The sequence below is a fragment of the Pseudopipra pipra genome, chromosome 16 (genome assembly GCF_036250125.1).
Source record: "Pseudopipra pipra isolate bDixPip1 chromosome 16, bDixPip1.hap1, whole genome shotgun sequence".
In the NCBI taxonomy this organism is placed as follows: Eukaryota; Metazoa; Chordata; class Aves; order Passeriformes; family Pipridae; genus Pseudopipra; species Pseudopipra pipra.
In genome coordinates, this window is record NC_087564.1 from 9,396,303 (window position 1) to 9,413,784 (window position 17,482).

At 39.1% G+C, this 17,482-nt stretch overlaps 1 protein-coding gene across 4 annotated transcripts; it reads left to right on the forward strand.

Moving 5' to 3' along the window:
- The first annotated feature begins 138 nt into the window (after positions 1–138).
- Positions 139–16,651, forward strand: LOC135423110 (transmembrane protein 180-like). Of its 4 annotated transcripts, none has more exons than XM_064673018.1 (7): positions 139–222; positions 3,528–3,706; positions 4,455–5,189; positions 8,144–8,298; positions 9,490–9,573; positions 10,440–10,580; positions 15,560–16,651. In XM_064673018.1, the coding sequence occupies exons 1-7, from the start codon at positions 177–179 to the stop codon at positions 15,687–15,689; spliced, it is 1,470 nt and encodes a 489-aa protein (XP_064529088.1). In that variant the 5' UTR covers positions 139–176; the 3' UTR covers positions 15,690–16,651. The 4 variants fall into 4 exon arrangements, 3 of the variants coding, with proteins under 3 accessions (XP_064529088.1, XP_064529090.1, XP_064529089.1); XM_064673020.1 differs by lacking the exon at positions 139–222 and adding an exon at positions 236–447; XM_064673019.1 differs by lacking the exon at positions 139–222 and adding an exon at positions 311–1,065.
- The last annotated feature ends 831 nt before the right edge of the window (positions 16,652–17,482 follow it).

Genomic DNA, 17,482 nt, shown 5'->3' on the forward strand with positions numbered 1-17,482 from the left:
GCAGCAGCCACCGCCCGCCCCCCGCCTCCCGCGATTCAAACGCGGCACCCTCGCCTCCCCGGCGGGCGGCCAATGGGGAGCCGCCCGCCGAGCAGATCGACAGGAGCATTCACCAATCACAAAGCGAACTGGCAGCGAGCCACCAATGAGAGCGGAGAGGGGGCTGGGCCGGGGCGATGAGGTCCCGCCCCGCCGCGCGGTGCGCAGCCCCCGCCACAGGAGGTGGGTCGGTGCCCGTGCAGGGAGTGGTGGTCGGCGGCGCTGGGAGCGGCCGAGAGAGGGGAGCGGCTGCTGAAGAGTGTCCGCTGGCTTCGCGGCGGAGCGGGGCCGGCACGGCCCGCGGTGCGGCAGCGCGACTCGCCGTAGGGGAAGCCGGGGCTTGTGGTCGCCCCGCGTTGGGAGCGCTGAGGGGAGAGGCTGTGAGGAGGGGCCCGGCGGGGCGCCCAGGTGCGGGCAGCCACCCCGCTGAGCCCGGAGTGCGGCAGGGCAGGGCAGGGCAGAGCGAGGTGCAGGGTCAGTCCGAACAGCGCCGGCTCCATCCCCGCGCCTCGCTCGGGGCGGTCGCCGCCCGCTCTCGCCTCTTTCCCTCACGAGGAGGAGGGAGCCCTGTCCTCTGTCCGGGGACCTGCTGAGCTGAAACGAGCCTGGCTCGCTGAGTTTTGACAGAGGAGCAGCTCCAAACGCCCAGCCCTGCGAGCTGGCAGGAGCCAGCGCCCGGCGGAGCGGGCATCGGGCGGTGCCACAGCCCTGCCGTGCCGGGGGCTCTCTGAGGGCACCTCCGGCAGCATCGCCCCTCGGTGTTACCCTCGGGACCGGGAAAGCGTTTGTTCTTAGGTCTCCCTTAATGTGGTGCAAGTCACGTCAGAAAGATGAGGAAGATAATTGTGTCCAGCCAGTCCGTCAGGACTGTGAGCATTGCACAGCGGTTTGGGACACAGGACAGAGCAGGATGTCTAGTGCGCCTCAGTCAACATTTGTTATTATCTCTTGGAATACACTTTTCTCTTTTAGACTCGTGCTCTAGTTTCTTTTAGCAGTTGTCATCCAGCGCTGGGAGAAGCGCAGGTAATGTCACACTGCGTCTCTCGAACAGCCCGTCCTTTTGGCTCCTGTGTATTAACGCAGCTGCAACCACCAGAAATTTCTGAAACCGATTTGCCTTCTGTGAGTCACAAAATGTCAACACCTGTGCTTTTAACCCGCTCAATATAAAGGCTGACTATTAAGAAGAGGGAGGGGATACTCATGCATGATTTCACGGTAGTGCTATTAAAGAGAACATCTGGGAAAGGAAGTGTGGTACCTCAACTTCTAATTGAACCTATTTCATAAACAGGGGGCAGGGCCAGATGTACCAATTAGCGTGGAGTTGTGTCAGATCCTACATATTACAATTAGTCATGACATTAGAGGCCTGTTTGTGCATTGTTAGAAGGTTTTTGTTGAAGAAATTTCAAATTTCTTCCAGTTTTTCTGAAGCTGAGGGAACCTTTATTTGTGCGTAGGAAGGAATTGAGTCAAACGTGATTTGAGCAATAGGTGTTTGCTGGTAGTGTTTGTGTGAAACCCGTTAATTCTTGGTGCTCATGGAATTTGAAGGAAAGGGCAGTCTCCTAATTCTCCATTGGAAGACCTGTGCAGGAGGCTCCAGGTAGAAATAGAGAATAAACGTCTACCTTTCCAAAAGTCCTAATATCTACTATATAAATCACTTCATTGAGTGTATTTGTGGAGACTTGAAAAAAGAAATATGACACGTGTCAACACACTGTAGTGATTTTCATGTTAAGATCAAATTTATTTTCAAAAATGGGCATTTCAATTGGGCACCTTTTCAATAACTTTAATCTTCATTTTAGGTTTCTCAGTAAAAGATTGTGAAACCAAGCTTGCTATAAAAATGTAACATTCCATTCCCTGAAAGTGGAATTGTCTCTACAGCTGTAGGAATATGAAAAAATAAACTTGAAGATATACATCACAATCATCTTTGAGTATTTAAAAAAACAGTCATATTCTTAGAAATAAGTTGGCTTTAATAAAAGAAGCCTAGGTTTAAGTTGTTTGCCAGCTTGATTTTTTTTTCTTAGCTGTGAAGTTATCTACTCTTTGCATCATGTTTCATATCAGAGCATCTTACATATATATATGCAAAACTGCATCCACACTTTTATTTGCTCTTCAAAGGTTCATCCTCTGTGTTGGGGGGGGTGGGGAAACTGTTCCATCTTTTCCAGTTCTTGCTGGATTTGTGGCTTTTGCCTGGCCCTTGCCTGATGATTGGGAAGTTCCCATCTTTGTGCACAGCAGCCTGGCTTGTAAACCACGGGAAGGCTGGAAATGGCCTTGGTTTTCATTTCCTGTTTCTTCCATGGTTATTTTTATGAGGAGTTCAGGGAGCTGCTGATCAAGCAGATAGTCAAACTAGGTGTTCTGATGGATATGTGAAAATTGCATTTAGGATAAAATTGTTAATATGCAGGGGGCAAAGTGTGAATTATTGACAAACAGCAGGTAGTAAGGCTCTGAGTTCATGTGCATAGTAAGGCTGAAATCTGGACTTGAAATCAGTGACAGACAGCCTCCTTCAAAAAATGTAAAGATGAATAAAGCCTCAGCTAAACCCACATACTTGGGAGTGTTTTTGTGTTGGGCTTATAGCATCAAATATGGTCAAGGTCTACATCAGGTAGTCATTACTCAGATTTATTAGGTAGAGGTTCCCTGGACCTGACTCTTTCATGGCACAGTTTATACCAAACATGCTTAAGTTAATTGCTGGATAGATGGAAAAAGTCAGCATCTTAAAAATTTGTTGGCTGAATATCTCATTGATAGATCAAAGAAATCTGTATTCTTGGGCTGAATCTCTTGTTATTTGGACATACTTAAAATGCTGTACCTGTTACTTGCTAGGTTTTATTTACATGCAGCCTTCTATACAACGAAAATGTTAATTAATAGGTGTTTTGATTGGTTTATGGTTTATTAGGTGAAAGTATTGCTTCCATGGCTTGTTAACAATTAACATTTCAAAATAGAAGGGCAAAACTTGGTATTTGTTTTGAAAGAAATATTCCTCTGAATATTCACCCATGTGCATGCTGCAGCAGTGGAATACATAAGGATATGAGTCACTTCATTCCTACACAGTCCATAATTTTAAGAATACACAGCTAGCAAGAAAGATCTAAAATGTATGCAATTGCTTTGACCTTTACACCAACGTGAGTGTTTGCAACAGCAGGTTTTACATGGAGTCTGTGCAGCAGTTAGGAAGGGACTCTTTTAAATTTTTGTCCACTTGTTCCATTGATTTTTAAGCATTGACTTATTATTTTTCATCTGTTTGGTTTTAGGCTCAGTGTCTTACAGCTCAGTAAAATGTGTTTCTCATTTAAAAGAAAAGGAAGGAAGAAGAGGAAATTTCCTCCATTTCCACACCTCTGAAACAATCAAATCCCCCGTGATATTTTAATTTGGAAAATTATTCTACTAACTGTTGTAATTCTCTTTTGTAATTTGAGGAGGAAGAGAGCTGTACTTTTGGAAGATGAAGTTTGTTTGGGGGATTCATCCTAATGCTCTGGCATATTCCATGACTACGTTAGGGGCTGGAATGATGAACAGTATCTTTAATTTCTACTACGTTAAGCTTTTCCTAAACCGATACAAAATTTCAGAAGGAGCCTTTAATCAAGCCCAGGTATTGTACAGCGGAATACTTTGATTACCATATTGTGCTGTGCATCTGTGCTATTACAACAAAGTGATTTTTTTGCTGACAAAGTAATTTTGGATGCATTGTAAATAATTAACAGTAAATTAACTTTTAATTTAGTTAATCCATAAGCAACTGAAAGTACACATAAAGCACATCATTAAGAGGCTATAGAGTAAAAATCTCCAGACTTTAATTGCTGAAAAGATTTTTAACTTTGATAGCTTGTAGTAATTTTCTAGACTGATCTTGCATCTCAGCTCCATAGATAAGTTTGACATTAGTGCTTTCCTATGGACTGTTTAAGTACTTAAACACTGCATTTATTCTGGGAGTCATTATCCACGTGAGTAACTCTTGTCGTAAATGGTCTCCTGAAACTAATGGGCCAGCTCATGTTTTGAATTAACTCGCTGTGAGAGTAATATCTGGGCTTTGCAGGATGAAAGCCCAGATATATAAGGTTTTGAAAGAGTGAAGTCTTGGAGACAAGGAGTTTATTTCACATATAGTTGGGTACCACCTGCCTACTGAGTCATCTTATTTTTTCGTGACTTCTGTAAACCTGTAAATATCCTTAAGAATTTGATCTAGTCTGTTTTGACCAGAAGAGCTTTCATCTTTATTTATTCTTTGAATAGAGATTTATTTTAAACAACTTCTGTGTTTTCGTAACCTCTGTAGAAAAACAACACTAAGGCTCCATTCCCTTGTGTGTTCCTGTTTGTGGCAGGTCGTGTTTATGATCTGGAACGCCATCAACGACCCTCTCTTCGGGTACATCCAAGACAACTCCAAGCTGCGGTGCTGCGCCAGACGCCAGTTCTCCATTCTGTACGGAGCTCCCTTGTACGGGCTGGCCTTCCTGCTCCCTTGGTTCCCCTGGAAGCAGTACGAGGACGGGGACTGGCTCTGTGGTTTCCACCTCGTCGTTGCCTTGTGTGCCTTCGACGGTTTGCTCACCTTCGTGCTCCTGGCGCAGTGTGCGCTCTTCGCCGAGACCTCGACCAGGCACGAGAGCAGGCTCCAGCTCATCAAGTACAACCAAGTAGCAACGCTAATTGGAGCCACGAGCATCCTCTTCTGTGGGCTCATATCGGATAACATGGAAAACTTTGCCTATTTCCAGGCTTTCACTGTTTTGATCGCGGCGCTAGCGACAGCTTGTATGTGTTGCACAGGTAAATACAGTACCAGCCAGTATGAGCAGAGAGAAATTCATGTGGAGAGTGCTAACCTGGAAAACAGTGAGGGAGCTTTCTCCTTGGCCTCAGTGGTTTCATTGACCAAACAGATTATGACAGAGAAGAACTTTTTATTTTTTGTCACAATGAACTTCTTCCAAGTCTTCCACCTGGCCTTCTACAGCAATTTCATGATAATCTTTGCAGATAATCTTATTCCTACAGATGTCCTTTCTTCCTCAGTCAGAAGTATCATGTATGGAGCAGGTTTTATTTGTCCTCAGGTAGGCAGTTACACTTTTTTATTTTAAAGTATGAAAACCTGGTGTGTTACTAGTTTACAGTATCTGTTTAACACTTGAAAAAGTGCTGTATCTAGCAGAAGGCATTGGCCAAAATGAAAAACAAATCTGGCTCAGCAGTGCTCTAGAAGAAAAAAGTCCCTCTGTGCAGGCTGCCCAAGTGTAAGGGGTAGTGAGAACAGACAAGCAGGCTGGTAGAATGTCTGTTTAGAACAATGTGAGATATGAGGAGGCAAGGAATGAATGTTTTGTATCCTACAGGGTTTATAATACCTAAGTATAAAGGAATGGAAAACATAGTCAAGATAAAATGTTTCTAAAAGCAAAATCTACAGAATTCTTAATTCTTTCTTCTTTGGTTTTGTTTTGTAATAGTGTGTATTACAGATGAAAGACTAATCTCTTCTTCAGGAAGTTTCTGAGATGAACTGCACAAAATACCAGAAAAATTATTAGGTATTAAAAGCCTTGTTGAAAATATGTGGTATCTCAGTCATGGAAACCAAACAAAACTCCAAATAGCTGCTTTTGGAGAATCTACATTCCCATTTATTTTGTTGTTTGCTCTCCTGGTCAGCTACATTTATGGGGTAGAGAGAGACATACATTAAGAGCCCAGACAGGGCTGAGGGGAGGAGTAATGAACTGGAAAAGAGAAAGAGAACCTGAAAGAGTAATGTATGAGGACAAGAAAAGCAGCAAAAATACATCCCACAGAATGTAGACATACTTGTCTGCCGTGAATAAAAAATTCTTCTGTTCATTCCCTCCTAACTCCTTTCTCTGAATCTTTTAAAACTTTCACTGTGTTTACTTGCTGGATGTTGAAAGCCATGATACTCAACATCTGAGTATCCTGAGGTTCATCACAGGTGCTGATGGTTTTCAGAATTTCTCAAAATCAGGCTGTTACATTCATTAAAGTGCAATGGGTTTTGGTACATAATATGTATAAGAAGATAAATGAAAGTGTAACTGGAATTCACAGCTCAGTTTCAGTTACCATTTTGGCTTTTGCATATATAACATACAAACCCTGAACATACCTTCTCTGTTCCATAACTCCTGTAATTTCAGCTTTTATCCTTATCACAGGTTTAATAGGTTGGGGTTTTTTCCCCCTGTAACTCAATTAGATAATGAACTTTGGAAATAAATCAGAAACTATAGAAAACAGGAAATCTTAAATAATGTTACACTTACTATATAGCAATCACTTTTGTTGATAAAATCAGTGTGACAATGTGAAACAACCAATCTTTGAGAAAATGTGTCTCCCTGCTCCCCAGAGACTCTTTGTCTGGAAGGTCACTGAACCATAGAGAGTTTGCTGTGACCTTATTTTTCTCAGGTTTTGTCCTTTTGAGCTCAAGATATAATAAGGGAATTCTCTGATGGCAATGTCCTGAACTTCACTTACTAGAAAAACGGCCAACCCTTGTAAAATAAAGCTCCTTTTTATGAACTCTGCTTCAGTGGCCTCCACTAAACTAGAATTCAGCTTCTGCTTTAGGTCCCTTTTAATAGTGGGTGCGAAGAATACAACCTGCCTACAAGGAAAATGTTGCTGTAACATAGGCAGACAAATTTAATTTGCATCATTAAGTTAGTATTTGCCTTTGAAATACACAGTCTTAGAAACATGCAAGGAATAAAGAATTTTCTAAGTCATAAGTACTTCCTGAGACAGGGTTATTTGGCAATTACAGGGAGCCAGGATCGTGGTGTTTACAATAGCAGGCATTTCGTGATCCCTCGCTATTTCTTGTGGAGGCACTTTTCTCCAAAATCCCTGAAAACAGCCAGAGGGAAGAGTATGTTTAAGTTTCTTAGAATGAGATTTTTTTTCTTGTATCAACTTCCCAGATTTGTTTTACCTCCCTGATCATGGGTTCAAGTAGAAATCTTGAGCTGTTTTACAATAGCATTTGCCACGGTCATCTTGGTCTGACCGTAGCATCCTGGTTTGATTTGTTATGTTAAAGCATTTCAACGTGGGAACAAATGTACAAGGAGAATTCTTTCCTGTTCTTCTTCTGAATATTACACAGTCCATCTCTGTAACACAGAAGAAAGGAGAAAATGTGTATCTCTGTTGTAGAGTTTGTATTTTTGTGACAGTGATGAGGACCACGTACATGAAGATCGTGCCACAGGCTCATATAATAAAAAGAACACAATTCATCACAAAATGTCCTATTTAAAGTGGAAAGTGAGGAACAATATAGAAGAATTTACATTTTGTTCATATTGTATTCAGCACTTAATACCATTTTCATGACTTTGCCTGCCACTAGATTCTCAGAATCTACTGTTTGCTAACAGTGGCAAAATTAAAATTCAGCCATACACATTGTCCTCTGGCATCTGCCTTTCTCTGCTTGCTTGTAAAATCTCTAACTTACTTAGATAAAGCTATCTTGGTGAGCTTACTGGTTTGTTTTTTTTTTAGTTAAAGGGTCATGCTTACTTTCTATAAATGTCAGTGAAAATAGTCATATTAATGGAAAAACAATTCCTGAAAGTATTTCCTATCAATAGTTAAAATTCAAATGGTGAGATGCTTGGTTTACAGTTAACACACTGCAAAGTTAGTTGTTTAAGGGATATCAAAAATAAAGATAATGAGCATTTAATAATAGTTAGCCAATGTGGGAAACAGTATTTTCCTTAGGATATAGCAGTTCTCAGCTGATTTTTGAGCGGAAAGAGACTGTTTGTACCTGGTAGGGGTAGCAAAGAATGAGCCAGTAGACAGCTCTCTGTTCAATTTCTATTTTTTTATTTGGCTTGAATTTCCTAGACAGCGTTGTTGGCTGGGTTTTGCTTTTTTAATGGGTGGTAATAATCTGTCTGGTCTGTGTTTTATAGCTCTCCTGATGCTGAGACACTGTACTATACTTATCATCCTTTATTTGTACTTATTATCTTTTCAGTGCCTCGTTCTTCTCAGTCATGCTTCGTTGAAGAAGTTTGGTTATTACAGAGTCATCTTGTTTTCCTTTTACTATGAAGGAGTAGCTGCTGCTGTCATGTTTTTTCTAGGGCAAGAACACTATTACCTGTTGGCATTTTATCTCACAACAAACATGTAAGTAAATACACTCCCCTCTTCATAGACACAGCTTAAATACTTGTAACACACTGGACACTTGCTTTTAGTACCATGAAGATTCTGCCATGGCTTTTATGGTTTTCATTCTGTTTGACTTGTCAGAAAAGTTGAAACTCTAGTTACAACTTTTCTCAGCTTTTATTTTATTCTGCTTCAGCTTTTAATTTCTGCTTAAAAAAAAAGTATATTATGATACAGGGAAAACCTTATTTAAAAATAAAGAGCTGTTTGTATCAGAATAATGTTACAGCAGTTTAATTCTTCGTTTTCTATTTCACTGTTGTCTTCCTACACATTCTTTCCCACCCTCCTTTACTTCATCTTTTCTTTTCCCCCTTGTTTTCATTCTTATTTTCAGTCTCAAGCTACTGTAACACTGAATTGTGTGAACAATAAATTGAATTTCATTATCTGCATATTTTAAATGATGAAGATGTGTTTTGATTTCCCCAGGAAAAAATTCTAAGGTACCTAAAGACTTTGTGTTTCAAGTGCTAATTGTCCAGAGCCTCTTGTTAGTAAAAGCTCATCACACCCAAACTTTAATAAGACATGGAAATTGTAATATTTGAGTTTATATTTTAATTTAGCAATTTGTTAAGAATCAGCTTTGTGGGTGTGTGTTTAAATGCATATATATGTGTGTGTGTATAGATATATCTATATATACACTGTAAATACATATATAGGAATGCATGTAAAATATTCTTAGTATTCTAATTCTCCCACCTTGAAGTTTGTCTTCCATGTGGTCTTTCCAGCAATGCTCATGTCTTTTTGAGATTTGAAGAGCAAATTTTCAGTTTCCCCTTTTTCTAAGGTGTTTCTTTTCTCTTGGTCACTTTAAATGACATTTACTGATAATGTCATTTACCGTCAAAGTATTCATGACCTTTTTCACCAATGTCCAGGAAAAAAAGCAAAAAAAAAACCCCACCTTTTTGGTTTGCATATTGATTTCTAATTCTCAGCCAAGAACAGATTTAGTAATGCTTTCACAACTCCTGCTTAAACAGATACATCACCATGTTTTAAAGAACATCTCAGCTGAGTGTGTTTGGGGAAATGTCAGCATTGGGGGGGGGGGTGTCAGAATGTCAGTTCCAGTTTTATTATGGAAGTGAATATGAGGACTATGAACATCTTAAATACTTTGTTTTTCTTTAGGGTAATTGTACAAGCCTCCTTTAGTTTGTTCAATTTGCCTTTGGCAGATATTGTTGATGCAGATTTAGTAAAGCACAAGCGCAGGTATGTCGGTGGTTCCTGGTTTGCTTTAAATGTGCTGTGTTTGCCTTGTTACTCTTCCATAGGTTAAACTGTGTCAAAGTAAAGACAGTAAATGATCTGGGATCCTTGATACAGGAGTACTTTTTGTAAGAGCAACTTAACATAAGTAAAGATAACTTGAGTAAAGTTTCCTGCAGTTACTTCAGCAGAGTAATTTAAACAGATTATTATGTAACTTGTAGTTTTTATTATACTGTAATTTAAGCCAAGTCCTTCTGATTCTTGTGGGTTGCCATTATCTCTCTGAAATAAAAGTGATAAAACCTGCTGTGGCATAGCATATTGCAACTCATGGATGTTTCAGACTTTTATCTAAGTGCACAGAATTTTCTGTTGGTTCCATCAATGTTTATGCAGGTGCAGATTCAGCCCTGCTCACTCTGTTGAAGAACTGGCTCCTCAAAAGTGAGATCTATTGCTTCCATGAGGAAAAAAAAAAAGCCTCCTTTTCTGGCCTCATGCATAGAAAACCTGAAGCTATAATTAATTCTCCATGCACTGTTCACTCTAATCTAACTCCAGTAATTACTCAAAGTGCACAAAGTTGAACCTGAGTGCAAGTCATTCCATAATCAGGGCTAAGTTATATATATACAAATATATATATAGACACACACACCCCAGAGGTTTTTTACCTTTCATTTCCAAATAAATTTAAATTTCATTCTGATAGCAGATCTGTTTGCTATAATGTGTGGACTAGGCAAAGCTAAAGATCATGATATTTAGCCTTTGCATATTATCAGGATTTTTAAAATCACTATTGTACTTAATACTTTAGTAAGTTTTTGTCATGGATTAATTTGTTTTTCCCCTAAATATTTTAGATCACCACTTTCCTCTATGGTTTTTGGTACCAATGCTTTATTTACCAAGCCTGCCCAATCTTTGGCTCCAATGCTTGTGGTTAAAGTACTAAATCAGTTTGGATATAGGAACCTGAATAATGTTGATCATCCTGATGCAAGGTGAGTTCAAAAGGGATACTTTAAATCTTAGAAATTATCATGAAATACTCCTGTAATCTAAAAAGCAAATTGATCAGCAATTAGTTTGCTATCTACCTAATTTGGAAAAGCAAAGGATACATTTCAGTAGTTCATCATCCCCTGGTTTATGTTTGAGTTCACCTAATAGGTCTTATTAAGATGCATGTTGTTGGCTTCTGCTTTTTGTTTATCTCATAAACCTACTTCCTTAAATATATAATCCTAATAGGGTTGCATTTAAGATACATTTTTGTTTGAGAGAAAGCAGTATAATAACTGGAGGGAGGGAATTTGCCTCTAGTAGGAGTGTATAATTTTGGCTTCAATTCCACTTCAGTTCTAATGCTAATGATTTCACTGCAGTCCCTGGAGACCTGAATGCACACCAGAAAGCTGTGGTTGCTAGTTAGCCTGTTGGACATGTGGGGGCTTTTATAAAACCAAATTAACAGGGAATCACTACACTGAAAGGGTCATAGGCTGTATTTATGATTATCAAGAGGAAGTGGAAACATAAGGAATAACTGAAGGCAGGATTAAAAGGCAACAATCAGTCCTGATTAGGATTTACTTGAGAGAACAGCATGAATATCCTGAGAAACTACACAGCTCTCCTAAATTCTGATTAAACAGCTTTAAAAATACATACAGAGAAATTTATATGGACTTTTGTGGAAACAGCCCGTGAAGGAGAAAGGTCTGGTTATGTGTCACCAAAGGTTGGGAAAATGTTTCACATTTGAGGAATTTTCTAAAAAAATGTAAGAGGACAAGCATTACATAAAAGAACAACAGGTGGTCTTCAGAAATGGATCCAGACAGAAGCAAAGGCAGTTTGAGGCTGTGTGAGAACAGTTAATTTTATTTTAATGCAGTCTGTAGATAGCCAGTGAGATGATGTGAAGAGGACATGAACCTCATTATAATGTCAAATAAGATGAGTGATTTTTGCAGAAGAGCGGTAGTTTGAACTGGATGTGGATATGAGAGGGCTGAATATATTCATCTCGATGATTCAGAGAAATTTTGACTTGAAACATAACAACTGCAGTTCTGATGCCTTTCAATCAGAGAAATGATCCCTTTGTGGATGGATTTTAAATCACAGTAGCTATAAATCTTTTTATCCCTGGTAAGTAGCCCCTGGACTATAGCAACAATAAATTTATTATATAGAGAGTTGAAATACTTTGAATGCTTAATCTCTAAAACCTGTATTTTCACTTGAGTCATGCTGAAATCTGATTTATTTCACTAAGGCCAGGAACAGCATAAAGGCACAAAGCTGAGATGAGTTAATCAGAGCACCTGAACTATATTATGTATTTCTCTTGTCCATCTCTTCAAAAATAATTTCTTAAATATGAAGCAGTCTGCCTGTGTTTTCTCTACATATATGTGTGAACAGGCATGTCCTTTGCTTGCAAATGGAGCTCAGCATGGACACAAATAGACCAGACTACTCCAAGTTGTTTCTAGGGAGTCAGTTTGCCCATGGCAATGTACTCAGACCATTGACTGAGCTAAAATTACTTATATATATTAAAAACCTATCAGCTGATCTCATCTTTCAGCCATAGGCAGGCAGCTAAAACACACTTGCCCCAGGACAAAGCTGTTTGAGGACAAACAGAAACTGAATTCAAGAGATTGTTTAAAATATGCTCAAGCTGTTTTGGGAAAAAAAAAAAAAGAATTTCACACAGGTGAAGTATATATATAATGAAGTATTATGACCCATGCTAATACCATCTCAGCTGTGTCCTTCCTTCTTCTCCAAAGCTGGCAATATCTATTAAGTGTTTTGGAAAGCCTTTGCTTTATTAGATGTAGTGGCAGTGAGTTGTGAACATAACACACATTCTGCATTAAAAAGATGTTTGGGCCCTGAATAAATATGTCTTGAGAGTTTCCAGCAATGTTGTTTCCTGGAAGAAGACAGAGGATGCAGTCCAAACCCATAAGATATTTGCTGCATTCTAAATTATCTATTTTTTCTTGAACTGAAAGTTAAACTGTAGCAACAGTAATGGAGCAGCTAATCCTGGAAACCATTTCCAGGCACATTAAGGACAATAAAATCATCAGTAATAGCCAGCATGGCTTCACCAAGGGGAAGGGAGTCATGCTTGACCAACTTGATAAACCCGTGCAGTAAAATGCCCAGCCTGGTAGCCAAGGCAAGGCAGTGGGAATTGTCTGCCTGGGTTTCAGGGAGGCCTTTGGCACTGCCTCCCTCCTAGACAAGCTGTTGAAATATGGGCTGGATGAGCAGGCAGTGGGGTGGGTTCAAAGCTGTCAGGCCCAGAGGGTGGTGCTCAGGGCCAGGAAGTCTCCTTGGGGTCAGTAACTGAGCCCTACGGGTCTGTACCGGCCCCAGGCCTGTTTAACATCTTCCTTAATGGCCAGGATGATGGGGCAGGATGTACCCTCGGGAATTTTGGTGATGACACAAAAGTGGGAGATGTGGCTGATACATCAGAGGGTCATGCTGCCATCCAGGGGCATCTGACAGGCTGGAGAAATGGGATGACCTGGGATCTTGGGCTGCTTTGGGTAGAGGATTGCCAGCAGCTCAAAGGAGGTGATCCTTCCCCTCTGCTCACATTATACCACATCCTTAGGAAATGTGGTCACTGCACAGCAGTTAAACAATTTGTAGTGGAAGGTAGTTAAAGAAGTATTTTTTAATATACCTAAAATTTGAACAATAGCTTGCAGAATGGAGCGGTCCTGGTTTGTGGATTTTTCTTTTGTTCCATCATCATAGCAAAACATTACCTGCCCTATATAGCTTGGGGTGGTTTTTTGTTGTTGTTTGGGGTTTCTTTTTTTAGTTTGGCTGGATTTTTTTTTTTTTTTTTGCTGTGGAAAAGATCCCTAGTTTAAAACCTCCCTCTTCTGGAGAACCACTGCAACTACCACCAGCTTCTCTTGGCAGTGCTTTTCAAATTCATCCTTCAAAATGAAGTTATTTGGCAGCAACTCTTCATTATTTATTGAAGGCACTTTAAACTGTTAATGCTTTCATACTGAATTACTGGACTAGCTGACATTCTGTTCAGAGTGATGTTAGGGCTGTTTAGTGAAAGATTGTATATTTTATTCCTGTGTGTGCAAAAAAAAAGGTAGATATGGAAATTTCTGAAGTTACTTGTTCAGCTGTAATTATGATGAAATTTGAGCTCTGCTCTTGATTTATCCCAGTCTCTCAATGAAATATTTTCCTGTTCTTTATTCTGTGCACTATAGATATGTTTCATAATTCCTGCAATAACTTCAGGTTTTACAGTACAATAGGTAATACTATTTTCTTAAATCAGTATTGTTCCACTGAAACCAAATCAGGATTGCACCACTGTGAGTGATTTTGCAGATGTTCTTTCTTATTTTGTCCTTCCTGAAGTCCATATATAAAGACAGAATAATTTTAGTACTGAAAACTGCAATCCTCTTCAGTGTGCAGGAACAGGCCAAAGGTGGGCCTTGTTTCCTTGTAGGTGGACTGGGAATGCAATTGAAAACGGGCCAGTAAACAACATCCAAGTGGTAAATTATTGTCACTGCCAATAAAGCTTGGCTGTGGACCAGTGGCCTGCTAGTGAACACTCCCAGTCCTAAATGCAATTGCCCAAGTGGTGAAGTGATTCACTTGTGAGCCTGTGGGTTTTGCTTTCTTGTGAAGCATCAGCAGGTACAGGACTTGAGATAAACTGTACTCGTTTATGAGGGTGTGAATGTACTAAGGAATAAATCTGGGCTGTGGTGGAGGTTACAAGTATTTTCTCTGTTAAATGGAGGGATGAGACATGAGTCAATTCTTTTATGATTCAGAGAAACTCGTAGGTTTTATTTAAAAACCTCTTGGAGGTTTTGTTTGGGGTTTTTTCTCCACACATTTTCAGGTTTTTTGCTGTCCATAGCTGTTCTGTGAGTCTCCTCTCTCATCCCTGAATGCTAAGGAAAAAAAAAAGAGAAAGTAACATAAACTGCCTCATGGAGAGAAAGTTCATTTAGGGGCTGTTTCTCAGCTTGAGTTGACTTTCCTGATATTTAAGTAATTAGAATCCAATAATTAACAGAATGCCAGTAGCTAATGATTCCAGCTACCAGATGAATGCCAAAATGCACACTTTGAGCTGTCAGCAGCCATACTGTTCATAAAAGGGAACTCATTTAATTCCTGCGTTTTCTTTTTTGAGTCATATTTGTTGATGCTTTTATTTATTATTCGTTAGAGAAGATTTAGATGAGGAATTACCACGTATCCATTAGAATAAATGAAAATGAGTGGTAATTTCACATGTATTTTTTTATGGTTTATATTATCTTGTAATCATTTATTTTAAACCCAAATGTAACAGGGCTTTATATTTCAAATAGCCCTTTAGACCACACCTGAATTTTGTGCATTAATCATCACTTCTGTCTAGCACTCAGCAACTAAAACAACACACTATGTGGACAGCAAAGATTTTAACCTAAATAATTTCATATTAAAATGTTTGCTTGAAATGTTTTCTGCTTTTCTTCCAGATTTTTCAGTCTTACTAAAGCTTTTCAGATGCTCTATTCCATAACTGGATGATATTGCTTAAATTGATTTCTATATTACATAATATAGATGAGTGCTAAAGTAGTGAACAGGATTTCTTAGGTTGCCTAGAGTGTATTAAAATTAACTCCTTGAGTGCTAATTGTCTGATTTTCTCACACCTATTATGAAAGGAGAAAACAAAATAAGATATATTCCACATAATTGTATGTGGAATTATAAAATACTATTTAAATACATTTGATATCTGATATATATATATATATATTTCTTTGATTTAGAATTGACTGTACAGTAACATGTCTATGTGTACAGAATGGGATTGCTTTAAAAATAACATGTTGTGAATTGACCAAGAAAGTTAATCTTCATACTGAAAGCTGTGTTTCCATGTTTTCCCCAGGACATTTTTAGATCTCCACGATGCCATGTTCAACCTGATCTGCCTGGTTCCACTTTGCATTGCAGTCATGCAGGTCCTGACATGGACTCCCTTTTCCATCCAGAACAGCCACGTGACAGCTGCACATTAAACACCTCCCCCTTGGGCAGTGCCTCTTCTGCTCAGCTCAGCCATAAAAGAGTTGGTATGATTTTCATGTGAAAAAGCAAAATTGCAAGACAGTTTGAGCTCTTTATAAGTTGCATTCAGCCTTAATGCTGAGCCTACACAGAGTCTTTCCTAGTTTGGTCGTTTTCCTTTAATGGGTGTTATCCTTAATTACTTTATTTAAAGTAATTTCTGGTCTATACTGATCGCTGTAAACTCACCTGAAGAATGGATATGGCAGATCAGGTAAAGGAATCCCAACCCAGCACCTGGAATTCAAGGGAACTGTATTTTCTTAAGCTTACTGGTGGATTAATTTTGCCATCCTGATAAAACAGCAGATCTCTGAAGTTAATCTGGAAGATTCTGGTGGACATCCCTCATGGATGGCAGGGAGATGAAGGGAAAAATTTAGATGGTGTCTGGCTGGCCAATATAACACAAATGTGACAGCTACCACAGGCAGAGGCAAGAGTAATTAACTTCCCTGTGAAAGTCTGTGTAGGGCTAAAGAAGAAAAAGATTAAAATGCTGTTCATTTTAATGCTGTTCATCCAGTGTTACTGGATGTGGAAAAAGCTCCATAAGTCCTCACTGGCTTTCTGAATATCTCTTGGTGGTGGAAGGTAGATGCAGTTTTCTGGCTCTAAATGAGAAAATTACTTTGAAGGTACCATATTGTCAGTACTTCATACAGAATGTCACGTGGCAAGAACAACATCAGTATGTGGGTGTAATAATGTCCAGTTAGTTGGATAAATCTAAGCACAGACAGTTATTGAAATAAACTCTACCTGTTTAGTAATGTTACAGTGGCAAACTCATTTGGTGTGTGACAACTGAAGTTATTTTCTGATTAATTCTTACCAAAATCTTTTTAGTCAAGCTTTTAAATGGATCCTGCGATTTTTATAAAATAAAGAGTTTTTGACAAAATTTCAGAAACATCAAGTCCTGTCTTTATTTCCCAGGTTGTAATGATAAGACATATTACCATGTTTACAGTATTCCTGTTCAGTAAATATTATTTTTCCTCGATATATTGAATGTGTAATTGGTAGTTTAAGCATACTATCATAGTTTCATTTTTGTTCGTTGTTTTGCCTGGGCAAATGTAATTTTAGAAGCACATTTCTTATGGAGTGCCAGTCACTTGAAAGTACAAGAAGATGCATTGTGGATCCCAATTTTAAAGTGTATCCCAATTTTAAATTGTGTGTCCCAAATTTAAAGTGCTGAGCCAGCTTGTTTCCAAGGCTCTACATTGGAGAAGAAAGGAGTGTAAGACGAGGCCCTGCATTTTGGTGGACAACTTAATGAAAACGTTTGAGATTTGAAATACTAGAGTTGAAAAAAATAGTCTTTTTGCCTCAGTTTTTACATTTGCAGAGTAGAAATAACAACATTTCCTTGCCTTTTTTGAAGTGCAAAGTGCTTTCAAGGCGCTGAGTGAAAAAGTGGGATAGCATCGTTAAATATTTAGAAATCCAAATGAACCCTTTGATAGGAATATGAAGATTTATGTTAAAATGTAACAAGCCAGAAGTGTGGTGAAGTTTTAAGTTGCATTATCTGGTTTTTATCTGTCTTGTCAGAGATCCCGTTATTCATTTGCATTGTACATGCTAATGGAATTATGTACACATTCCAGCATCACTTGTGTAAATATTCCTTGGATATGTAAATACAAATACCAGAGCAGATACGGCCTGTGTGTTTAGATTCTGAATTTTAAAAGATTTCCTGCATTGTGTGTATTAATTTTGTGTCTGAAAG